Below are 27,929 nucleotides of genomic sequence, written 5' to 3' on the forward strand. Positions count from 1 at the left end.
GGCACTAATCACATTAAAATCCTTTTATTTAATGGGCCATGTTAAAATACACAGTTTTTTCCCAATAGGTAGAACTCATTTTTTAAATTACAAGTTTCTAGGAAACTTTGAAGTTAATATTAAAAGTTAATTTTATTCTTATATGTATAGTAATCACTGTTTCAGAAATTTACAAGAATCTCTAAGACACCTGTTAGGGCATCCTATTTTAATATTCTCATTGTAATTTAAAGCATAAATAAGCAAAGGGCTATATAAATTTTAGTATACCCTTGCAAGTTGTCATATTATGCCATCACATGTATTTATTGGGTTGCAAAATAATACAGATATGATGATATTGGTTTTATAAAAATACCTACAGTATATCTGTATACAGTTATAAGTATAAGTACCCATATATATGTAAGTGATCATATGAATATATTATTATTTTCTGTAAAACAGGATCATATTATCTGTCTGTTTTATGACCATCTGCCAGACGTGTTCCATTGCTCACGGCCATCGTCACTCCAGCCGAAACTTCCACCTCCCCTGACCTAAGCTACAATAATAACCTCACATTGCTAACAGAATCCACTAGGGCCCTCCAATTCTTTCTCTCCTGCCCATAAAGGGAGATCATTTCCACATGACAATCTGGCCACGTGCCACGGATTCTCACTTAAAACTCATCAACACATACAGACCTAGGACATCATCAAAATGTTACCACCGAGTTTTCTCTGACCAGTGGGCTAATGAGTGACTTCTTTTTTTTTCTGTATTTTCCAATGCTTGTAAAACAAACATGAATTATTTATGTAATCAGAAAAAGAAAACATCTTACTAAAAAGACATTCAGAAGTCAAATTAAATGCTTTATAATATTAATGTAAATTATTAGATTTTTAAAATTATCTTAATAAGAATATAGATTAAAAATATTATTTATCATGAAAAACACTTGAAAAGAGGGAGTACAATTTACCAAAAAATGGGAGCATAAATAATCAAACAGAGTAAACCTACAAAAGTTTTCCTTAGACCTTGAGCACAGACGGTGGTCTGTATTTCCCAGACTTAATAAACCCATGTTGCTATTAGATGTACAAAATGTATGTATTTTTCTGTTCTTCAAAGAATTTTATGTAAAGTTATAGAAATGCCATGAGGCACACATTTTTCAGTTTACGCTTTTGTATTTAAAGAGTTAAGTATTTCTTCTATCGGACATTAGTCAGAAAAGAAAAAATCTTAATCATCAACAGTGGAAGTTTCTGAAAAGGCTGACTAGTGACAACAGTATGTTACAAAAAGTCAAGTTAACATGTATGATATGTGCAAATGCAGGTCTTTCATATTCTTGTATAAACAATGCATATTGTGTAAAAGATGCAATCAGAGAACGCTGGGAGCAGCAAAAATCATGCTCGAAACCAGACAAACTTCGTTTTCAGGGACTGTGAATCTAGTATTAAGTTTTGTGCCATAATCACAGCCATGGTTGGTTAAATTCCTGCACGTTTAATCTATCTTTCCAGAACAGACCATTTTAAATTTTCATCCAGTGTTGATACTGAATACCCTGACGTGTCATTAACCATGGGCTACTTCACTTGGTAACTTAAGGAAATACATGTTGACAGTCATGATAAAAGTGCCAAAAATAAAGTTAAAAGAGAGAATTGAGCAATACTGAATTGAAAAATCCAGGCGTTCTTCAAAAATAACTTCTAAGTAATTTACATGATGGTCCACTGCCACTGCAGGAGGAACTGTGGTCCGAACCATGAAAAAAGTTCCCACTTATTTTGAGTTTATTTGTAATGAAGTACTTAGCGAAGTCACATAACTAGTGAGAGAACTAGTCAGGGCTTATACTTGAGGTTCTGACGCTCAAATCTTTGCCATGATGCTTTACGCCTACGTTAAGACCAAGGAACCATTCCTTGTACTTCTTTCTTCCACTTTAAGCCTTTAAAATTCTTGGTATATTTATATCTATGTTTGTGACCACCATGGTCAAAGCCTTTACTAGTAGTTTTGTCCACACTCAAAAACAGTGTTCAGGGTGTCCGTGCAGCTTTCCATCAGACAGAGCTATTTACATCAATAACGTATCAGGAATTTATTCTTTCTGATTGACTAGGTCCAGCTTGTAAATACTTGTTTCCTTCCCTAAGAAAATTCTTAGATATTTTCTTTACTTCTTTATGCTACACCAGGGAAGGACGTGACAGCACAGTTCTAACAGGACACATTGACTTTCACAAGAAATCCTTGTTGATATTTTCACTTAAGATTATTTATGATATAAATACAATTACTGTCCAAGAAGGTGATGTGATGTCTGTAACACCAATATACAGACTTCATCAACTACATAAGATCTGCAGCTCTCAAACAGATAGCTAGTGGGAAGCAGCCGCATAGCACAGGGAGATCAGCTCGGTGCTTTGTGCCCACCTAGAGGGGTGGGATAGGGAGGGTGGGAGGCAGGGAGATGCAAGAGGGAAGAGATATGGGAACATATGTGTATGTATAACTGATTCACTTTGTTATAAAGCAGAAACTAACACACCATTGTAAAGCAATTATACTCCAATAAAGATGTTAAATATATATATATATATAGCTTCTCTTTTTTGAATATATTTTGTAGTAACCATTCAGGTAGCTAAATTTAAAAGGAGGTGACTCTTATTTACCCTTGTGCAAGTTGATGGAGATCCTGATTCTCTTCCAGTGAATAATCACTTTATAGGTTTGTTCTGATGGCCCAAAGAGGACTCATTTTCAGAAATGTAATTTAAGAGTGTAGGCAGGCTACAGTAGCAGACTGACAGGTTCTACATTGTCTTAGAATTTAAGAAGTTAATGAATTTCCAGGATCCTGCTTTTCATTGATATCTACTTCAAAATCCATTTTGCTTCCTTGACTATACATATGAGTTAAAGATATTACAAAGAGTAGATCTCTTGTAGAAGTCTCCTAATATTTTTGGTTAAGGGATGATTTAATAAAGCCATTCTGGAAAAGAAATAACTCCAAAGAGAAGGACTATTTAACTAATACAAAACATATAACCTTCCAAAAAACCAGGATTATATATCATTGTTGCTAAGTCTCTTTTATTGTTTATTTGATTTATTTGACAGTATTGGTGTACTGTCCCATTTCTTACACCCCTTATATCAACCTTTTTGATGTATTTAACTGTTTGATGTAATTTAGTGATTTAATGAATTTAATGACTGATGCATTTATTTTAGAACCCAAAATTGAATACTGCTTTACAAAATTATTTTCCTTTACAAATTCAAATATTTTTTTCAAATAAAATGGAAATCTCAACCTCAGATCAAGCTTTAACAGCATACGCTCTCTTAAATGTCACTGAGCAGTGAGCTAATGAAATCTCTTTTACGATTTCTGCTGGTTCAGAATGGCTATAACATTTGCACTTATAAAGTTCCCACAGGAATTTTAATATCCCTGTCTTTATCACTACTTCATGAAATTGAGCCTACCCTTTGTAAGAATTTGTCCACCCTACTAACAAATAGATATCATCCTATGTGATAAATAGTTTTGTGGGGACCTTTTATAGGAAAACTTGGTGTGGAATTTTTTTCAGGAAAAGAAAAAACAGGGGCTTCCCTGGTGGCGCAGTGGTTGAGAATCTGCCTGCCAATGCAGGGGTCACGGGTTCGAGTCCTGGTCTGGGAAGATCCCACATGCTGCGGAGCAACCAGGCCCGTGAGCCACAACTACTGAGCCTGCGCATCTGGAGCCTGTGCTCCGCAACAAGAGAGGCCGCGATAGTGAGAGGCCCGCACACCGCGATGAAGAGTGGCCCCCACTTGCCGCAACTAGAGAAAGCCCTCGCACAGAAACGAGGACCCAACATAGCAATCAATCAATCAATAAATAAATAAATCTTAAAAAAAAAAAAAAAAGGAAAAGGTGACTTGTCAACCATAGTTTATAAAGGACCTATAGGAATAAAGTTAAAAAAAACAAAACAAACAAACAAAAAAAAACATTATGCCTCCTGTGACTTCTGACCCAGCACCAAATCTTAGCTCTGACTGGCTGGATTCACCTGTCTCCCGGATTCTGAGGTTGATAGGATTTTCCCTGAAACTTCAGCTCTCTGATGGGTCCAAGAAAAGTTACTGATTTTCAATTGGTTCGACTTTTTCCTTATTGCAAGCACAGCAGTCTGAGCATGTCTGAGCTGAAACCAGAAATCCTCCACATGCGTTTTTCGAATGACACTTTATTGCTTGTTTTCTGAAATCTACTTTTATGGTGTTAATCACTGTGAATAAGGAGTAAGCATTTTCACCATAGATAGGATGAATTTTTACCGTCGATTTTAGTGATGGGAAAGTTTAGGTAGCAATAGGTTTAAAAAAACACGACTTAAGAACAACAACAACAAAAAAAGGTGGACTGATAAACAGAAAGTAGAATGGTGGTTACCAGCAGCTGGAGGGCGGGGAAGATGGGAGATGCTGCTGAAAGGGTACCAACTTTGACTCATAAGATGGGTAAGTTCTAGGGATCTAATGTACAGTGTGGTGACTACAGTTCATAATATTGTATTATACACCTGCATTTTGCTAAGAGAGTAGATCTTAAGCATTCTCACTACAAAAAAAAATTAATATTAACTCTGTGAGGTGATGGAGGTGTTAATTTACCTGATTGCTGTAATCATTTAACAAAATATATCAAATCATCATGTTGTAAAATATATACAGTTTTATTTATCAATTACACCTCAATAAAGCTGAAAAAAAGAAAAAAAAAAACCCTCTTAATGTTCAATGGTCACTAACAGGGCTTAGGAGCCCGAGTAGCTTCCTTCAAATTCTTACTCCGATTAGCCCCAAAAATACAACCTTGGGTAAAAAATTGGATATTTGCCCCATCTCCTTTCTTGACAAACCTGCCTTTAGACCTAGTGAGATACATTAAGTAGGATAAACCATGAAATGTGTCCACTGACCTCATCACAAAGATGTCAAAGTATTCTCGGCAAAGGGCCATTTTGAGGGGCCTGAGTGAAGAGAGACCAGACTGTCTGGATGGGGTGACAGGGGCCATAAATTGGGGTCAGAAAAAGCATACTGTCCTTCAGAGAAGTTTGACTATGAACATGAGAGGACAACAGGGTGACAATCCGAGGACAGAAGTTTGATCAGGCTTTTTTCTTCTTATTTTTTAACTAATGGAAGTCACTAGAACATAACTATGAATTAATTTAAAGGAAAAGGATACAGGAATGACTACGAAAATGAAAGCTCAATAAATGATGAAGGAGAAATCTCTGGAGAAGGGGCAAGTAGCAGAATCTAAAGAGGATGTAGAAGGAGTTAGCTTATAAAGGAGAACAAACACCTCTTTAAGGATGGAAAAAAGCCAGTGAATATATATAGGGAAAAAATCAATAGTTTTTAGTAGGAAGTTGAAGGCATTCAAGCCCGAAGACCTCAATTTTCTCAGAGAAGTTGAAGGCAAGACCAACATCTAAAAAAAAGATTAAATATGGCATGCATGTCATCATTTACATAAAAAGTTGAGTGATGCCCAGCTGTTCTGCCACACTTCCTATTGGAAAATCAGACTTACCTTGAACTATTCAGTTTTAGCTCATTTTCTAGGGAGGGATATAACATTCTGAAATAGCAGGGTACCCTGTGTTCTAATATTTAACAAATCAAAGTGATGGAAAGGGTAATTTAGAACTAAACAATATAAAAAATTTTATATTAGGATTTAACCCGGAAACAGTCTAAGCAATGAATGAGTGAAGTTTTGGAACAATTTATTTTGATCTATCAACTTGGCCACCTGACACAAAGTGAGCAATATGTGGTTTTGAAACATCATTTGCTATTTCACTTATGGCAGAATTGCTAGGTTCCAGCAGTCAGTCGCCTGCAGCACCCATTAAAATGATCTAGTCCCACTCTGCCCATTAAACACAGAGCATGACACGCGCCATCCAACAGGCAGAGAAATTACTAACATCAGATGTTCAAACACAAAAGGCCAAGGATGAAGAAAACATCCACTGCAATTTCAAGTAATCATTCCCTTGTTACTGAAGTGAAACAATGATAGTATTAATATTACTGAGCCTCACTTAGTAAATGACTATTGATTTGCTAATATCTCCTCCTACACGTTCTGATTTCAGGGAGTGAAAATATCTTAAAAGGTCTCCTGGTAATATGTAATAGTAATAATTCAGCAATTCACCATTCCCTGTCACCCCTTTAAAAAAATAAAACAATTAAATAACATTTTATCCTTCAGTTATTTATTAGTCATTTTTTGACATTATGTGTAACAGATACCCTTTATAGTAAGGTTTATTAAATGGTTCTAAGACATGTGAAGTATCAAAGCATTTCCTCCCAAAATTTTCAATAAAAAAGAGAAAAACCTGAGATGATTAGGCAGGAACATAGGTAATCATTTTCCCCCAATAGAAGCATCATTCAGTGTTTTAGTCAAATAAATTATTTTCCTTCTAAAATAATTAACACCAATATGAAAGTTAATTTGTTTCTTATGGTTCAAAATGCAATGGGCTGTTAAAATGGGCAGATTTGTCACAGCTTTAGAACTGCTAACAGGACAGAGAAGCTTAGCAACTGTGGCCACAATGGAAAATTAAATGTGAAAATTCAGATCTAGCATGCCGCAGATAAATGTAACCCTGTAATCCAAAGTCATATCAGTAAATAAGTGAAAATTGAGCAATGCTATTAGGACACCATTCTCTGTGAAATCACATGGTACAAAATAGCAAAGAAAAGTCTATTGTTCCTCTCTCCGCAGGCAAGTGATTGAGCAGATTTTGATATTTACAAGTATTGATTCAAGGCATAGATGCACTGATACAACATGCCAGAAATATATATGTATATATACACACACACATATGTATATATTTCATATATTACGACCATGTTGAAATAAATAGGAAGTCAAAATTTTAAAAAGACTGGTTTGAGCTAACCACTTTTCAGCCTTTGTGATTTTCTCTTGGATAACAGAAAAGTTTCTTAAAGTCTGAGAAATAGCAAATTACTATAGAATTATTAAAAAAATACTCTAACAAATTTTGAGTTATAGAGCATTGGTGTTCAAATATGGCACTAGGTAGAAAATATTTTAAAAACTGGATAATGTAGAATGAAAAATTTTAAAACTTACATATGTGAGATACTCAAATATTCGATAAAATAAGGTAAGTGAAAATTCTGTGGTCAAATTTTGTTTAATAGAATGTATATTATATAGAATTATATGAATATGTAATTCTACATTACATATAAAAATAATAATGCAGTAAAATATTTTACTGGGAATGAAAACATTTAGATTTGAGATCTTATTCTACTACATAACCTCTATGATATTAGATTTCTTTATGTAAAAATAGGGATAATATATTAAGTGCATTGCCTTTGTCACAGATGTGCTCCACATACTCAGTGAGCTATCTATAAAACTTCTAGGAGGGCTTCCCTGGTGGCGCAGTGGTTGAGAATCTGCCTGCCAATGCAGGGGACACAGGTTCGAGCCCTGGTCTGGGAAGATCCCACATGCCGCGGAGCAACTGGGCCCGTGAGCCACAACTACTGAGCCTGCGCGTCTGGAGCCTGTGCTCAGCAACAAGAGAGGCCGCGATAGTGAGAGGCCCGCGCATCGCGATGAAGAGTGGCCCCCGCTCGCCGCAACTGGAGAAAGCCCTCGCACAGAAACGAAGACCCAACACAGCCATAAATAAATAAATAAATAAATAAAATTTTAAAAATTAAAAAAAAAAAACTTCTAGGAAACTGCAAAACCCTGTTCAACTATGTGATGGAAATTGTGAAAATAATAATGGTACTAAAAAGTCTAAATTTTGAAAATATACTGTAGAAATCCATCATTTATTGAGCCACCCCAATTCCTAAAATACACTGGGTTTAGATGGTTTCTATTTCACAATTAAAATCCTAAAAACTGTCAATTGTTTTACTTAGTAATAAATGCAGTCAATCCTCATTGCTCATGGATTTTATATTTGTGAACTTGCCTACTTGCCAGAATTAACTTGTAATCCCAAATCAACACTGATGGTACTTTGCTGGTCATCCGCGCATATGCGCAGAGTGGTGGAAAATTCTAGCCACCCAAGGTGCACATTCAAAGCTGAGGTCCCACGAGGCCAGCTCTCATAGTGTAAAAAATAGTCTTACTGCAGTCTACTCAGTGACATTTTTCACGTGTTTGAGCTTTTTCTTGGTGATTTCACTGTTTCAAGGGGCCCCCAACCATAGTGCAGAAGTGCTGTCTAGTGTTTCCATGGGCAAGGAGGCTGTGACGAGCCTTAATAGAAAATATGTGCGTTGCATAAGCTTTCTTCAGGCCCGAGTTATAGTGTTACTGCCGTGAGTTCAATGTTTACGAATCGACAACATATATTAAATTAGGTGTCTTTAAACAGAAACACACAAAAAATAAAGTTTGTGCTAAAAATACAGTTGTAAAAAAATAAAGCTGTACAGATCTGTTGATGAGCATGTTGTGAGCAGAGGCACGCAGGAACCTAACGCTGTAAGTCCCCTAGGAGCCTGGTCTTGTATTCACTAAGTCAGTGTCTGTGATGATTTTATAGAACAGAACCACCACGAATAATGTATTACAGTGTATCATAATATTTCTTAACTTTCCTCCCACAGTCTAAGTACTCAAGTTAGAAAACTGTGTTTTAACGGGAAATGTATAATATTGCAATAGAAATAATGATCTTATTTGTCCACTTTGGGGACTTGTAGCTCCATGTGAATTCTATTATAAGTAATACGGCAGCACATCAGAGTGGTCAGGGTTCAGGTTCTGAAGCTGGCCTTCATGGGATCAAATTTTGCCTCTACCACTATCAACTGGCTTTCAGCATGTAGATTAGCCTCACTAAGTTGCCTCACCTATAAAAAGTAAAAGTGGAAAAAGCTAGCACACACATATAGAATTCTGTGAGGACTAAGTGAATTAATAATTATAAAGCACGTCGAAAAACACTCATCATATAGGGAGGGCTGTATAAAAGTTAATTATTAATATCTGCTAGAGTTTTGTAGATCTGGCAAAAGTACTGACAACATTCACAGTAGCTATGTCTACTCCAAAACATGAAACCATTTGTGATTCAATTAAAATAGCAACGATCTAATGCCGTTTAGTATATGATGGTGACGCACACATAAATCTCCACTTAACAAAAACTCACAATAAACACTTACCTTGCAAATCAATGAAAATTACTATAGATAATGCTTTCCTGAAGAACTTGAAAAAAATGTGATTCAAATACATTTTTCATTCCTTTTTAAACATAACCCCATACCCCTCGCGCTATTCTAAACACCTTCTCCATTTCAGCAAACACAGATTCCAACCCTGCAGTTCTCAGGCCAACAAAGTGGAAGCCCTCCCTGACTCCTGCTCTTTCTCTCAAGCCCCAAATCCAATCCCACACCAAATACTGACAACTCGACCTTCCAGATACTCCCACATGTCGGCCACTTCTCACCACCTGCACCATGTCTGGCCAGGACAGTGGGACAGTTTCCCCTAAGAGTTCCCCCTGCCCCCTTTGTGTATTTTCAACAGAGCAGCCAGAGTGGATTTTTTTAAATGGATGTCATATCACGTCACCTCTCCACTCAAAAGCCTCCACAGGCCCCCTCATCACCTGGGGTAAAAGTAAATTCTAACGTCCAAGCAACAGGCTTGATGAACTCCTGTCGCCTCTCTGACTTCTCGTCCCGCTCTGCCCGCGTCCACTCCACGAGAGAGCTGCCTGGGTCTCCTTTGCTCTTCTTCTAACACGAGCCACTGCCCCACAGCTTGCCCTCACCCGTTGCCTCTGCCCAGCCCACGAGGCTCACAGCTCAGATGTCACCTCTCCATCAGGACATCCATTAAGACCCTCTACTCCTCTCTCCTTGCCCCTCCAACATTTCGCTTTAGTTGACACGTTGTATACTTCATCCACTTCGGTGTTTTTTCCTGTTTCTCCCCAGTAGAATGTAAGCTCCAAAGAGGCAGGGATTTGTGCTTCTTTTATTCACTGCTGACCCCCTCAGCGCAGAACAGAAGGCACTCGAATATGTAAGTGCACAGTGTCCCTTACTTATCCATTTGGAAAATGGAAAGAAGACTGGACATGCAGCGCTAAACAACGTACAATGGCATTTAGTTCTGGAAGTAAAATAAATCTTTCTTTTGAGGTTGTTAGCAGGAACATATTTCTATGGTAATTACAATTTTTATGATGATGTATTTCACCCACATTTATTTGAAAGCAAATTATTTCTGTGGATGGATGGTGGGCTGGTTATTACATGGTGGTAATGAGGCTACTCAGATTTGCTGAATCCATTAGTCAAGTTTCTCAGTGGTTACACGTATATTACTTGCTTTGGTTTGTTTTTGTCATTGTTCTATAATGTAAAATAATGTAAAATGTCTTATTATTCACTGTGTAGCACCCAGAACATAGTAGTCACTCAATAAATATTTGCTGAATGAATGAATGAACAAACAGTAACTTCCTTGATGGCAGGAATTATGTTAAAAATTGTGATCAATAAATATTAGTTAATGATTAAAGATAGTCATCAGTAAATGAATAACAGCAACGGGCAGATATATAACTTTGCATATGAGGTTGGGTTATTCTATGGTGTGAGAAATAAGGCATTGCAGACCATGAAAATGTTAATAACCTGACAATTATAGATTTAATTCTATGTTTATACATGAAGTAAATCCAGTTTCTAGCTCTCAATTCTGCCTGGTAAAGAAAAGCAATATCATCTGACATTGAGATCATGTGTGCTGAAGCAAGCACTTCTACATACAAGTGTAGAATGAGTAGGATGAAGAGTTCTAGAATATGTAAGGAGATGAATGTGGCTATAAGACAGGTTTTTTTTAGATATAACATGAGTTAATAATGGCAATATTAAATTCAGGCTGACTTCCAAAAATTGGCCTGCCTTTCTTTCAGTCATTTGTGTATATATTCAGCAAGTATTGATATATATACATTGAGTCTCTATAAAGTGCTGGCACTGTTTTAACAAATAACCATGTATGCACCAGCTAGTTACTTCTGTGACTTGCTGGAAGCTAATAATTTAGTTAATGCCTAACTTAGAGCTCCCTAATGAACACCACTGATACAAGCTAGATAAAGAATTAATGAATATAAATCAAATTGTTCTAGGCAGAAGAGATATTTATTATAAAGGCAACTGGCCATTAATAAAATTGAGTTATTGCCAGGGGAACAAACAGGAGTTACAGAAACTGTGTCACATGAGAACAAAGGGGAAAGTAAATCGTATTTAAACAAGCACAACATACACGATAAGGTGAAAGAAAAAGGAGCTCAGGCAATATGCTGACGATCCTAGCAGCAACTGGGGGGAAATGCCAAAGAATACGGGAATACAATAAAAGTACAAAAAAAGGAGTGTAGAGAACCCACCTCATCAAAATGGAGCTATCATTGAGTCTGACAATGACATGAGGGTGTCCCCATTCAGGACAATGATTTAGTACTTCTTCAAATTGTTGTTATTTTTCTAAGCATCTGTTTTGGGAAATGGGGCTGGTGCCAGTGCTTATTGATTTTCCTTGGAAGACACTGTTTAACCTCAACAGGAACAAGGCACATGTATATTTCCTCAGTTATGCAAAGAGTCGCAAGGAAGACCTAAGTAATTTGCCACTGTATGTCTAACTTATTTCTATAATTATAGTGTACCTTATATATTGACACCCCAGGTACCAGTCCTCGTGGGCTGCCCTAATCCCAGCTCTGGTTATAAACACGCTTCATTCCTGCCCTCTGGGTGGTCCAAGTTATTTGCTACTTCTAGTCTATCAGTGGTATTTCTGATACCCATGCTACTCCCAGCAACTGTCCCTATATGCTGAAGGGGAGTCATCTGCAAGTAGTTATAGCTTCTGCACCTTGAAATCACAACACTGCCATGTACTGAGCCCTTCTCTTGGCTGTCCCTGTGATATTAAATTGTAAGACTCCTATGAGATGCCTAGACCAGGACTCAGGGCAGACTCTACAAAGAAGGTAGATCCTCTTACTCTGTTCCATCAGAAATAAGAAACAGATATTCTATAATGAAGGAAGGAAATCTTGGCTGGCAGTGAAATTAAGGGCTGACAAACTCTCTGAACTCAAGAAGGCAAAGTCTTCATCCAGCAGTGTACATTGAGGAAATGGAAGAAGAATTTTAAGAATTCAAGCTCAGTCACATGAATATTGGTTCCTGAGAATTGCATGAATGAAATGAAAATAGAAAGCCTAATTTGGCAAAGGTTTGGTGTAACTAATCATAATTACTTAGAGAAAATAAATGGAGACAGGCCTTGAAAAAGTGACTCTCAACTAATAATCTGAATCTCTCAACTAATATTCAGGAAAAAAAAAATTAAAACATAGGAAAACCACAAAAGCTATGAATCTAACTTTTCTATCTCATTCTCATATAATTATAGCCCAACTTCACCCAAGTCATCCAGTTGTTGAACTATCCAAAAAAAAGTTTCAAACAACTACTACAGACCAAGCCATTTCTTAAAAAATCTAGCCTGGTGTTCTATGAGTTCTGAGAATTCCAAAGAGTTCACAGTAGATGATTTCATAGTATCACTCAAAAGACCATATAGTTCCCTTCTGAGATATGTTTTAAATTTTCCTTTAATACTAAGCAAATACTAAGTAGATCTCACTGCCTTTGTGCTGACTTGTTAGTTTAATTCCTCTTAGGCTCAGTTTCTATAAAGTGAAGATTTGTTCTTATAAATGAGTTAAGTACTTTTTCACGTATTTTCCTGTAGAGTACTATCTCCCCAAATGATTCTATTCCAAGCTAAATCGTCTTTATTTCCTTTATCTTTCCTTATTTATTTATTATAGCTGCCATCTTCCAGGATTTGAAAGGAACACATTTCCAGTGATATACACTTCTACTATAAAAACAAAAAAAGTTTACAAATTCTTGAGGGGCAAATTAGACTAAACTAGGCCAAATTAAACCTCTTACAAGATTAAGGAAATCTCCATTCATAGTCTTCATCCTAAACGGCTTCTGCTTAGGATTTTAAAAAGGGAGAAGAAAGCAGTGTAGTGGGATTGTGTTTTTTAAAAAAAGATATGTTCAAGTCCTAAGGCTACTATCTGTGAGTGATCTTCTATGGAAATAAGGTCTTTGCAGATCAAGGTAAGATAAGGTGGTATTGAGTTAAGGTGGACCCTGAACCCTATGACTGGTGCCTTTATAAAGAAAAGAGATGGGTATTTGGACACAGAGACACAGGGAAGAGGGTCACATGATGATGGAGGCAAAGACTGGAGTGATGCACCTGTAACCAAGGACCACCAAGGACTGCAAGGGACCCATAGGAGCTAGAAAGAAACAAGGGAGAATTCTTCCCTAGAGCTGACAGAGGGCATACAGCTTTGCCAACACGTTGATTTCAGATTCCTGGCCTCCAAAATGTGAGAGAATAAAGTTCTCTTGTATTTAGCTATCAAGTATGTGGTAATTTGTTAAAGACAGGCAGCATGACCCTGGGGAGAAAGGACAAACTTTGGACAATGACCTTAAGTCCAGAGATATAGTTTGTTTTTTGACCTATGGCAAGTTGCTTAATATCTTTGAGCACCAATTTGCTTGTATGTGAAATTTTGAGGGCTCATGTGAAAAGCCAGGCACATAATAGAAAATCATTAAGGAATTATGCAATTTTTATTAATAAAGGGAAAAAAAGCAAATCATTCATTCTTACTCTTATATTCTAGTATGCTTTCTAAAAAATCCTGCATAATTTCTTAAAATCTTTGTTAGAGATAAACTAATCAGAAAGAATCCCAATTCTAAAATAATTATAGTATGTGTGACGACCCATGCATGTCAGGGTCTAAGCTATAACTCAAGACAATGACAACAAATAACTCCAGTGATATTTATACTTAGAGTTTTCACTTTCATGTAAACAAAAGTTGTAGACACTTCTTTGCTAGATTTAAACAAGAGAAGAAGATTCAATATAAGCCACATAGCCTTACTATTATATACCTAGTTTGGCTAAAAATTAGGAGAATGAATTGAAAGACAAAACAACAATTATCAAACCATTTTAGTTAGCACTGACTTGCGAGGTATCAAGGCATATAATTTCCAAGAAAAAGGCAAGAGGAATAGAGCTTGGTGTGACATCTACACAATTTGTTTTATGAACTATGTGGTGACCCACAACCTTAGTCTCTAATTATCTTGTAATTCCAGGCAAATAAGTGATGACATATACACACATTTTTTTCCTCACCTTAAGTAGTACACATTGTGAACTATTATTGGTTAAATATGCAGACTTTTATATGCCATCAAATCTTCAAATGGTAATAAACTGAACTGTTTTACTTACTAATACAAGCAGTAGGACAACATCAGGGTTATCACATGCACAGGCAATGTGCATTGGTGTCCAAAAATCTTCGTCCTGGTGGTTGACATTGGCCCCTCTGTCAATCAGGATCTCTGCAATGAAGACATTATCATACCGGGCACACTGAAAAAAGAAAAAAAGAAATAAAAGAAAGTATACTATGATAACAAACTATGATAGGTTTATTTGGAATAAACCTAATCCAATTTCCTTTCCATAGGTAGACAACTTCAATGCCAATTTTGGAACTTGGGAGGTGGAGCTAAACTGGGCAAGAATGTATTCATGTTCCCTAACTAACCTACAAGGAAAGAAGTATATGTAAGACTGAAAGGAAAATTGAATCCATGGACAGTGGAGAGAAAAATAGACTAGATATTATAGAAGACAAGATTAGTCATTTGAAGGCAGTAATATAAATTATACAAAATGAAACACAAAGAGAAAAATGACGAAATAAATGAACGGAGCCTCAGTGAGTTGTGGGTAAACTTCAAACTGACTGATAACCCCTCAGACTGACAGCACAGGAAATGGGTACTACAGAGATACATGTATGTTTTTGTTATTATTTAATTACCTTTATAATTAGTAATCAGAAAACAGCCCAATTTTTAAAACTAGGCAAAAGATTTGAACTTTGTCAATATTTTATAATAACTGTAAAGGGAGTATAACCTTTAAAAACTATGAATCGCTATACTGCACACCTATACCTTATATAATATTGTACATCAACTATACTTCAACTTAAAAAAAGATACATGAGTTGTGGTTCACAATTATAACACAGTCATTGAAGAATCTCCATATCTTTCTTCATTCTCTGGTACTCTCAAGAACGTACAAAAAGGACAATGCAAAATCATGGTGCACATTCCATAAGGAAGAAGATCTGAGGGGTGCCATTTCTGGGACACATGGAGGCACTTGGGGCAATGGCAAACACATGAACTTTGAAGGATTAGTTTCAGTTTTGAACTAAGGTATTTGTGTATCTGATGTTCCCTGTCATGTGTAGCAATAACAAATGGTCCCTACCATCAGGGCCTGATTATGTGAACCATGACCCCATCCACACTCACTGCAGGTTTGGGTACAAAGACTGATAAGGTGAGGACCAGAGAATAAAAGCTAATACATCCATTTTAGAATTTGGGGCCTGGACCCAATTTCTTTTAGGAAATTCATATGCAAGTAATTCCTATTCTTCTCTCTTTTTCGTTTTGATAGCTCCCTGCATAATCAAACCGGATGTGACCTCGTCCTTCTGTGCCTGTCAAGATGTCCTCAACCTGCACGTCAGAAATCCACATTGATGATTCAAAGATACCTAAGGTTTAGCTTTCAGTCTTTTACCAAAACACAGTTAATTAGATACCGTGTTTAAAGTGATACCCGCCCTCTCAAGTGATGTAAGTTTTAGATTCACATTTCAGAGGATCGTGAATAATAATTTGACAGCAATAAGTACCTTCTAATCACACTTGTCTGCAAAGATGATGATGGCTGAATATTCCTGGTACAATGTTCTTACAGTATTATTGCTATATAGTAAACTTCATTCTCCCTAGAAAGAGTTTTCATCAAGCTAGAAAATCTTCCTCCCAATTCAGGTAGTTTTTCACCATGTTTAGCAATTTCTGGAGACACTTTATGGAACCACAAGAATGGCTGAGGCCCCGCTCTGTCACCCTCAACAGAATTCAGACAACATCAGTTATTTCCACCTGGAGACATGTCCCCAGCTCCTCCTGTCACCGTCATCTCCTTCTTGAAGTGCCAAGCAGGACTAGCTACATAATTTATGCAAAATGAAAACAGAGGGCCTTTATTCAAATATTCCTAAGAATTTAAAGATGGCGACAGCAGAGCATGAAAGCAAACTTGGGCCCTTCTAAGTACAAGGCACACGCCTTGAACCCTGCCCTGAATTTTGAAGCCCCTTGACCAACCTGCCTCCCAGGCGCCTCATGTCCACACACTCTTCCTTCCACTGGACCTCTGGAACAGTCCATTTCAAGTAAATGTTCCTCATCTGGAAATTTCCAGAGAACCTAAGTGAAAGAAATCTATCTCTCTGGAAACACCATCTCTCCTGGAGCCTTCCCCTGTGCAGGTAAAGTTATTCTTTCCTAGGACCCTGAAGAAGCTGGGTTATTTTCTCAGCTTATCATTGAGTCTTCTAGAATCACTGCATGTTCACCTTCATGTGCTTCTTTCTAAGATTCACTCTGTCCTTACATACAATGCTCTTCCCCCAACCTGGTCCAAGCCTTCATCAAAGGCTTAGGAACCATGACCACGGTCTTTGCTCCACTTTTGAGCGCCACCAAACAATGAGGCATCAAGTACCTTGGGTCACCCACCCTATACGAGAGTTTAAAATGTCTTCCTTCCAGTACTCAGGAATCTTCACCTACATTGTACTTTAGTTGCCCATTCCTCATGACCAAGATTAGCTCCACGCTGAAATATTAAATTCTGAAGTCCCAATCTGTGACCAGAATATTCCATTCTGCCTCTTAGGGTACACTTAGAAAACAACATGGCCGATAGCTCTTTCCTCTGAGACGTTCATGGAATTAACCAGGGTTAGAAAGTGACCACTTACACTTTCAACACCAGCTCGGTAGTTCACAATTTCTCTGGCAATGCATTCTTTCACTCATTTTTAAGTTTGTAAACAAAGGTGATATTTCTCAACGTACAAAAACCCACTACAATGTGAATGATTGATTCCGCCCCAAAGACTCTGAAAACTATAGAAACCAAATCACAAACAAAGGCAATTTTAAACTTCAAATGTGTTGTCTTTTCCCTCCACCTTATCATAAGGGGTATTTTATATGTTTTAGTTCTGGTTGGCTAAGGTGCAGCATGTCCTGAACGACCCTGAAATCTACCCTCAGAAAATCAAAAGTTCGATATACACTGTGTTCACACACCAAATCCTATGGTTCACAAATGTAAGTTATCTTTTGCCAGTTTTTTTTTTTAAACTGGAGTCAGATCTACTGTAACATAAGTTTTCTCGATGATTATCTATTTTCAGTATCTATTTTCCCTCCTGTGTGTTGATTACAAAGCCATTGGGACAGAGGAGACCAGCAAAGAGGTATTAGGCCAACAACCAATTTGATGCAGATTCATTTATTGAGTGGATACCATGTGCCAGGCATCGTTCTAATATTAAAAACTATGTATTTCTGCACTGCCTGGCAGCTCTGGGGGGAGGAAGCAACAGGACTTACACAGTCAATTTGGATTAGCCAAGTTCCATTTTCTTGTCCTGTGTTTATGGGTTCTTAGTGGTTCAAAAACATTTCTACAATCAGAGAGAGGCAGAGACAGAGAGAAAGAAACAGAGACAGAGAGAGGGGAGAAAGAGAGATACAGAGAGGCAGAGAGGTAGAGATTCATATCAGTAGCAAAACGAATTCAAATCTGTTGCAATTTCCAAAATTTTTGACATCACTCTGGAACTTCCATATGGTCCTGTGCATTCACTGTCAATCCCATGGGCTGTCCTTTTCAGCCAGTGCTTGGATCTCTGCAAAGTCACTCCCATTTCTCTGCCACTATATGACATTGAAGGATCATATTCATTACAGTGTCATCTTGAAAATACTTCTTATCATTTTTGCTTTTCATGTATCTTCTCTCTGGTAAATATTTATATTCCAGATTACCTTGCCATAGATAAACTATCCAGAATACTCTGCTTTGAAGTACAGTTATTATTTCTACCGGCATTCCAAACAGCACAGCTTCCGGCCAATTGAACCAGACTCTAATTATGGAACAGGTCGTTGCTAAAGAGGTTCAGATGTACCCCTGATGCACGTCCTGAAATTTTAAACTCCTAATAACACTGTTATCCTTTTCAGTGAATGTAAACTCTGCTCCTTCAGCTGCAGCACTGGTTTGCTTCGCTGTGAATCGCCACGAATTTATTAGGCAATGCTGTATTCCAGGCACTGTGCTTGGCAATGTACGCGTAAAGGACCATGACATGGGAATCACCCTTGAGAAATAGACGGTACAGTTCAATGAGATTGAGGGTGTACAGAGCATTCTACAGAGTCACAGCAGAGGGTCCCCACCTGCCTGGTAAGAACTGGACAATTAAGTATGGGAACACGAGGGTTAAGGGGCAGGGGTTGAGACATTCATATTCCACTGATTAAATACATATCCACTGAGGACCTGCCACATCCCCACCATACGCCAAGCCAGAGGGCTGGTATTATGAACTAGATGTCCTCCCTAATCAACAGCTCACATTCAAGGGGGCAGTCAAAAGAGGCGGCCAAAAGAGAGAGAAGATGCGGAAGTCCAGTGAGCCATGGAGCCACCTTAGAGGAGCAGCCCAGAGTAGGAGACAGTCTGAAAAACACTGAGGAGGGATGAAAATAGGCATTCGTGGGATTCCCTGCAATCTGGCATGTCTAGAGAGTCAATTAAATGATTGCAACTGTTTGCTCAAGGAAGGCCTTTCTGAGTGGGGGAGTTGCAGACTTCCCTAAGGGAGAACCTTTCAGGATGCGACACTCCAGTTCTCCTAGAAAGATCCACACCAGTGGTTTCAATGCTGGTTGATTGAAAATTTAGTTGGAGGGGAGCACAGTCCCAGGAAGTCTGTGCCTAATTGCCTTCACCCTGTAAGAAAGGGTTCTGATTCTTTACAAAGAGAATTCCATTGTTGCACAGATAAAAACAAAACAGAACAAAACAAAAATCTCACCAGTAACGTCACTTGGGAATTTTTGTTTTTTGTAATTGATGTTGAATGAACCAGTTCCGTGTGATCTACTTACTCAAAATGGAAAAGTCACTCCCTGCAGTTTCTGACGGCCTTCCAAAGATCTCCACAACTTGCTCTTCCGTTGCTTTTTCACCCCCTAGGTCATGCACATGGGCCATCACAATAAAAATGCACCCACAGCTTGCAGAACAAAGGTATGATTTTCATCCAGGATCCAGCTGGATACTGATCTACATCCTGGACTCAGATTTTCCAGTTATGATGCCATGATTCTCATGGACCAAAGAGATGTGGGATTTTAAAAAGCAAAGCGCAGTCAGGAATTTGACTCTTAAATCACATCCTTGAAAAGACGTAAAGGGGCCATTCATTGTTCACAGCCGATGGCAACTCTACTTCCCGTTCCCAGGACTTCGCAGCATCCTGCAGTCTCACCAGACATCAGAATGGCCCAGCTCTCTTTCTCTCAGTGACATCGTCCTTTCGCTTCCATCTTGCCTCTTCGTTTGCCTCTCTGCTTTCTGTTGCACTGTCCTGTATGGATGTTCTCCCCAATTCCACCACCCCCAGGGAACTCCCCAGGAAAATCCCCTGAAGAGGGCATGTTGTCTTCTGGTAGGATTCATTTTTTTGCTAGAAGGTACCCCTGCAGCCTTTACCCTTTTTTTCCTGGGAAAGCAAAGGAGTTACATGATCAATGCCCAGATGCTCTGGCAAGCAGGGCAAAGTATGGATAACTTCCACGTAGGGACTCTTTTTGTTCTTTAATACCTAGGTAGTTTCTAAAGTAAGATATTCCTTTAAACATTGTCTCCAGAGTCCTAATATTCTGCTTCTTTTCATAGCATAATATTTTCTGCTTGATTTTAAAGATATGAAGCCATTGAACTGCTGTTGCTGTAGTAAACTGCTAATTATCTCTGCTTCTTACAGCTCTTGAGACTTTAGAGAAACTTAGAAGAAAGCCCAAAGAACAGCCCGATTCAGAGACCCAGATGTTCTTGTAAGAATAGAATAGTGATTGAAACTTTTAGAATTTAAGCTTCTAATAAAAACATAGTTCTAAGAAGTATTTTGTATTAATTTGCTTTATTTATTTTCATCTTTTTTTGGCCATGCCACATGGCTCGTGGGATCTTAGTTCCCTGACCAGGGATTGAACCCCGGGCCCACGACAGCGTAATTTCTTTCATTATGTGAAACATACATGCTTATTATTTAAAACATTCAAGCAATATGTAAAAGAGTAAAAAACGAGATCTTGTCTCCTCCCCAACCTGAGTCACTGTTAAAAATTCCTTGTCTATTCTTCAAGATTTTCGCAGCTGTTGAGAAGATTCTCCGCCCTCCCCCCTGCCACCATGTCTACCTGTCTTGAGTGTAACATATACACTATTCTCTAATCTGCTTTTGACATTTACCAAATGTCTTGGGCATATTTACACATCCATTGCAGCTTGTTTTCATCAGCGACGTGGAACTCCACTGCTTAAATGCCTGCCTTTATGTTAAAATGAGAATTCACCAGGTAAAAGAAAGAAGATTTTCTTATTTCTAATGTATTTCACTTAAGCTTCACTATGGTCTCCTGCTGTCACAGCACAGAATCAAAAGAACTTGCATTTCATACTCCATGCAAGAGGGTTTCCTTACAACCAGGAGCTCCTTCTTCATAGCTTATGTATGAAAGGTCATAACGTAAAACTCTGGACAGCATTTTAGCAAAGTTCCATGTGATTCTGTTTTTCAACTCCATACATAGCATTGTTTCTTCCAAAGAGTTACAGCTGAGTTTTTTCTATATTGCCCTCACAGAGACTAAAATCTTAGGGTGCAGATATTGTTACTTGCTGCCATTATTTCCCCTCTAATGGTACCTGATACTTGCGATACACTTGATACATAAATTATTGAATGAAGAGTAGATAAACATGCAAATTCAGACTTACTGTTGAAAGTTTATTTAAAAGATGATAAAACTAAAGATTGTATATGATGAAAAAATATTAAAACCTGTGTGTCAATTGTCTACCTTTAATACAGAGGGAATTATTAATCTCCAATCTAAAAGTTACTGTTCCCCAAATCCCCACTTACAGTCAGGTGCTCGGTGAATAATAATTGAGTTAAACAAGCGAAACTCTGGGGAAACTCAACAACTTCCACCGCTTATTCCTGATGCCCTGCATGAGCAAACGATGCCATTTTCTCAAAGACGTTGCTCTAACGTTATATAATTAGAGCTTCGGCGCTGATAAAGCATCAGGCTTCATACTGAAGGATGCCCAAGAGGTGGGCTGAGCACAGAGCTACTCACACTTTACATATTCGAGGGCGAAATTGCCTTTTTCAGTACCTAAGCAAGTTTGAAACCCTGTAATTTTGTCTCTCTGGCAACCTGCAATTTTTCATTTGTTTTTATTTACTCAGTAACCCAAGGAAAAGGAGGCTCAGCGCTGAGCCCACATTCCTGCAGCCGTCAGGAGGTTTACTTACATGTATTCCGGTTTCAAAGCCGCTTTATCTTAGTCTCACAAACAAAGTCTAACAGTATAAAAATGCAGTGTGTTTGCACTGGACCCAGAGCTAATGCAGCGCTTCCCATCCACCTCATCACCTTCACCTTCTCATTTCTTCTTTCTTCTGACTCTACTGCCTTTAGACTCGGTTACCTGGACCTTCTCATTAGCCAAAAAGATCCTTATATACAGTTCATCTATCCATTCATTCATTCATTTATTCATATGTGATGTGTTGAGTATCTACCATGCATCACATGCTAAGGATATAAAAGTATCTAAGACATCACAGTTGCTGAAAATTCAGTCTAGCAGCAGAGAAAAAGGGCACATCCTCCATTAATTACAATCCATTGTGACAAGATCGACAGCAGAAGCAAGGATCATGTGTCCTGAGACTTTGGATACAAGAGTAATTCAGTCTGATCAGGAGGGTGAGAAAAGGCTTCAGAACTACCTCTGAAGGTGGCCAAGTGGTCTCGTCATTTTCCTCTTTCTCTATCACCTGCTTATCCTGCTTCCAGGTCTGCTGTAATCCATGGTTTATTTTTCTTTCTCCCTCAGAAAACTAAACTCTATTAGACTGTGTTTTGCATCTTTGCACCCCTAATATCTATCACAGCATTATGTATTAATTAATTAAGTAGTTAATGGGTTAATGTGCCTACCAGAGAAATCTACTGAGCACCTACTAAGTGCCAGGCACCTCCCCAAGTGCTGCAGATATAACAGTGATGAAAGAGGCCAAGTCCTAGCCCTCCTGGAGCTGACAGTCTGGGAAACAGAACATAATCACTTGAGCCTATAATCTGTTTGGTGGCAACCGTGTTACAAGGAATGAAACAAACAACCGCATAAAAGTTGAGCTGATTGTGGGGTGGTGGGAATGGACTGCTATATCCTTTGGGACAAGCCCCAGAAGGTTGTTCTGTTAGATGATTTTTGAGCAGAGAGGCAAAGCAAGTGGGGGAGTGAGCTATGCGGATTTCGGCAGTGGAATGTTCCAGTGGAAATAATGGTGAAAGCACGTGGGCAGGGGCATGGTGGGCACATTAAAGGACCAGCTAGAGCAGGAGGGGGTCCCTGGAGATGAGGGCACAAAGGTGTGGGCACATTCCACGTGGCCGTAGCAGGACTCTGGAGTTTTGCCTGAGTGGGAAGGGAAGTTCCTGGGGCAATTTGACGGAGTAACGTGATCTGGTTGCTGTGGGAGAAACAGACTGTAGGGTCCACAGGGACGGGGCCAGGGAGGTGAGGGAAGAAGCTGCTGGTCCAAGGAAGAGGGAGGGTGGTTTGTCCAGGTGAAGATGGACGGCAGCATTCTGGCTGTATTTAAGGTGAAGAAAGCAACCGCTGCTCTGCTGATTGGGAAGACTGAGTTTTAGGTGCTCGCTAAAGTTGGATACATCATATACTGGGTTGGCCAAAAAGTTCGTTTGGGTTTTTCTGTGAGATGTTACAGAAAAAGCCCGAACGAACTTTTTGGCCAACCCAATATATGAAGAAGTGGCCATACTTCTCTTCCTTTCTCTCTCTTTCTGTCAAACACACACACACAGAGTAAGAATACATTACATTCCTGGTTAATACCAACAATGAATTGACATGATTTGTTCAAAGCAAAGGTCTGTCTTCCACTAGCCCAACTGGAATAATTCGCTGTCTGAAAACTTAATCCAGGTATCACCGGGGAATTTACTGTGGAAAGACCACAGTATTTACAGTTAGATGGTCAGCGTTTAAGCTCCAGTACTATCTACTACTGTGTGAGCTTAATTCTTCTATTTCTCAGCTTCTTACCTAATAAAGTACTGGACCTGCTGGTAAGGATTCCAAAGATAGTGAACAGAGGAGAATCTTTATCTATGGAAAGCTGTTCACAGCATGTCCTTAGTCTAAGATTGCTTGTCAAAACCAAACCTAGGATCCAGGACTAATGAGCCCTTGAAAATGTCACGTAAGCCATGTAACGATCGGAGGAGAAAAGAGAGAGGTTTCAAAACCAAAACACTCCAGAGAAGGAAAAGGGAATCCAGAAATCTCTCTTTCCATCTCAATCAGTACTGGAGAGAAATGGCTTACGTTCTTCTATGGTGTTCCCCATCAATATTTGGACTTATTTTTCCACTCTTCTGCATGCATAATATGACTGCCTGCACCCCAGTTGCCTCCAGTCTTGGGCAGACACAAGGTTCTCTTGTTGGCAGTGGTTCTCAACCTTGGCTGTAAATTAGAATCACCTGGGGGAGCTGTGCCCCACCCCAATGTTCCATCTGCATCCCAGAAAAATTGAGTCAGAATCTCCAGGCTGGGACGGAGCTGGGAGGCAGACGCTGGCATTTTACGGCTCCCAGGTGACTCCAGGGGGCAGACAAGGCTGAGATCCAATAACAGATTAGGGAGCTTCCATCAGATCAATGCGCGACCTCCGTTAACATGGATTGCTCTAATGTGAGGAAATACGGCATTTTTAAAATATTGGTAGACAATTCTCAATTAGGTTTTTATGTTAATTTTGGCATTTTTCAAAATCAATTTTTAAGCTTTAAATTAGCCCTAAAGACCACTAAATGGAATAAATATTGACATCTCCTTTTACTTCATTTTTGCCCTTAACTGAATCAGCAAAAATTTCTTGCAAGTAAAACTACTGTATTTATTTGTTTATGTGGTTACTTACTTGTTTATTCACTTAATCGTTCCCTGCTTGTTTCCAAAAGAATGTAGTAAAGTTTTATTCACATTTATATGATCTGGGCCACAAGCAGAGAATAGTAAAAACTCATTGGATCAATAAAGAAAGTGAAAGAAAGGATGTAAAAGTAAAAGAGAGGATGGCTGCCTAATGCTCTATAATTGATACAACATTGTTTTGCTTATTTGTTGAATACTATTCATGTTCAAAAGCATCTTCTTTAGGGCAGAGACTTGAACTCCATTATTTACAAACTATAATGTGAGTAATTAACAAATATTAAGGTATCACTATCCAAGCCTGTTAACTTGAAACGCATCATTTTCTGATCATCAGTTACACTTGCATTTTGCTACTGAGTTTGGAGCCCATCATTGGTTCCCCTTCCACTTGGTGTCACCCATGCTCACCCGGTCATCACAGCTCTTACCAGATGGAGCAGGGACCCTCCTGAAGACACGGGCATGTGGGGGTCGGCCCCCTCCTTCAGGAGCCGCAGCGCTGGAAGAATGAGAGAGGAGAGTTACACGGCATCTTTCTTCAACATCCTGAATCAAAAGGTGTAGCATTTCATTAGTATCTAAATCTCAAATAGCCATGAAAGCCAAAGGAGATGCATGAATCGCCATCTGACTTTTTGTGTATTTAAGATCGGCAGTGTTTCTCTTCACATTGAAACTTATGTCTTGGTTTGTCAGCATCACGACCCATTACAGCCATGCAAATTATTCAGAAAGGGGAACACACTTTTACAATTATTTTTTTGAAGTGCCTGGCTTGTGCATCCTTTATAGAACAAAAATAAATAAATAAAAAGAAAGAAATGACTCCACTAGGCTCATGTATGCTTTAGTTCACTTCATTTTTATTTTTTTTAACTCATTAGGACTCACTGGCTTAAAACAATAAAAGTTTACACTTTGTACATTAAACTTCCCTTCCTGCAATTACCCCTTAGCCCTGTTTCCATCATTCTCCCAAAGCCATGTGTATCTAAATTAGTAACATCAAACAAATCAAAACAGATGCTACTCATCAGAATAAAGGCACAGCTGGAAAGTGACCTATGTTTCCATTTGAACAGCAAAGGTGGACTGGGTAGGACATGGAAAGCCCTTGGGAGATTATGTCTCAGTCTCGGCAAATTGCCATGGGCTCCAAGAGGTCCATCCATTCTCCAAGACACTATCCCAGTTTCCACGGTTAATGGCAGTATCGTAGCTTTCATAACAAGCCATTCATGCTTTTTCCACAAATAACTAAAGCAACAGTTCCTCTTTTAGTCCATTATTACACAGAGCAGTACAAAATGGTTCAGATTCAAACTCATACCTCACTGAGCATACTGTCTTTCCTTTAACTTTCTCCGTAATCCGGAATGTCAGCAGAACACACTCTTTTCTACGTCACCCCAAATCTTCCCTGTGTTCCAATCTCTAGTTTGTTACTATCTTCCCAGCTCTAACTGTACAGCTCAGAGGGCAGACACAGTTACTCCTGCACAGCTTTCTCTCCAGGAAGGCCATCTTTTCGGTGATGTTTGCGGGGGGTATGAACAGGAGATAGGGCAGTCCCTCCAACACTGGGGGTAACATGTGAGAGCAGAGACAACCCCCACCCAGCCCAGCACATCCTCCAAACAGCCTTTCCCGAAACTGGAGCACCCTTTGTCCAAATCTCTCTCCTCAGGGAAGTCAGATGCATTCCTGTTCTCTGACCAGCAGCAGCACTTGGACTGGTTCCTTGATCTTACAAGCTCCAGCCTCTCCCAAAAAGAAGTGCCTACATAGATGCATGTCTACAACCACTCATTGACCCAATGGCTTTCCCTTGATGATCTTTCCCTTGATGATATTCCTTCTTCAATAATCTAATTCTTTTCGTAACATAGATTCTCCTAATGTGGGTAGTTTGCTACAAAAAACTTGTTGAAGGTGTAGATCTTACAGGATCGGTTGTAAGCTGAAATCACATGGCTCATGCATTTGCTGACTCAGGCATCTCCCTCATCAGCACTTAGGAGAAAAGTCCAGGAAGGTGAGGCCTCTGCCTTTCTTTTCTTCACTGTGTTTCTATGAACCAGCCTGTTGCCCAGCCGTATGTAGACACTCTTTGTCACTCCCTTTCTTGGCCTCTCTCTACACATACATATAGTAAAGATGCACGTCTTGTTCCCTCACATACTTTTACACTTAATTTTAAAAAGTCTGTTCATGACAACAGAAAGTTCATTAACTATGTTTACCAATGGTTTTCTCAGAATCAAAATTGCACTTTTACCCTAATATTCATTTGTTTAGCAAATGAAATCATTCATCTTGAACTAGCTGATACCTGTTTGGTGCTTTGCATTCTTTACAGCAAAGAATTTGTACTAGTGTGATCACAAATAGAGAGGAAGATTATATTATATTAGTTAAAACATGAGTAAAATGCTGTCAGATTTCTACATAGAATCCACCATGCACACATGTGGTGAATTACACATAATATAGATCTGTGATACACTGGCCTTGGGGTTAGACAGATTTGAGGCCAAGCCCCACTGGGAAAGCTAACCCACCCTCCTGGCACTGCATGAGGATCACTAAATGATTTATATATATGTGTGTGTGTGTGTGTGTGTGTGTGTGTGTGTGTGTGTGTGTGTATATATATATTTTTTTTTATGGCTGTGTTGGGTCTTCATTTCTATGTGAGGGCTTTCTCTAGTTGTGGCAAGCGGGGCCACTCTTCATTGCGGTGCACGGGCCTCTCACTATCGCAGCCTCTCTTGTTGCAGAGCACAGGCTCCAGACGCGCAGGCTCAGTAATTGTGGCTCACGGGCCCAGCTGCTCCGCGGCATGTGGGATCTTCCCAGACCAGGGCTCGAACCCGTGTCCCCTGCATTGGCAGGCAGATTCTCAACCACTGCGCCACCAGGGAAGCCCAATGATTTTTATTAGTATAATTACTATAAGTCATGAAACCCATAATAATATATCGCTGAACATATATCTTAAGGTTTACTCTAAATTTTCTCAAAACCTTTTGATTATTAAATGTTGAATTTAAGTGTAGGATATAAGCAACACAAATTTACCAACATTAATTGAAGGATGAGTGTACAATTTGTAAAGCAGGATAAAGAGGGTGAAGAGGACAATGTAGGGGATGGTGGGAGAATGATGAGGGGCAGTGAACAGTCCCTTAGGAGTGGCAGATTGTGTGTGACTTGGAGGAATTTGTTGTGGAGAATATTTTACATCACACTACAGGAGTTGGAAGTCATTCTGTGGCCAGTGAAGAGGATCACAGGATATTAAGCAAAGGAGGAAAAGATCCCTTAGGTAAGTGCTATGGACTGAATGTATGTGCCCCCCCACCCCCCGCAAATTCATATGTTGAAGCCTAATCCCCAGTGT

General features: G+C 38.9%; 1 protein-coding gene across 4 annotated transcripts in view; it reads right to left on the reverse strand.

Moving 5' to 3' along the window:
• MYO16 (myosin XVI) overlaps positions 1-27,929 on the reverse strand; it is a 546,696-nt gene that overhangs the window by 351,915 nt on the left and 166,852 nt on the right. For all 4 annotated transcript variants that reach the window (XM_082435257.1, XM_082435255.1, XM_082435256.1 and 1 more), the window contains 2 exons: positions 24,955-25,025; positions 14,522-14,665 (listed from right to left, as the gene is read on the reverse strand). In XM_082435257.1, coding sequence (XP_082291383.1) covers positions 14,522-14,665; positions 24,955-25,025 — 215 coding nt within the window. The remainder of the gene's footprint in view (positions 1-14,521; positions 14,666-24,954; positions 25,026-27,929) is intronic.

Source organism: Balaenoptera physalus (genome assembly GCF_965194825.1).
Source record: "Balaenoptera physalus genome assembly, chromosome: 18".
NCBI lineage: Eukaryota > Metazoa > Chordata > Mammalia > Artiodactyla > Balaenopteridae > Balaenoptera > Balaenoptera physalus.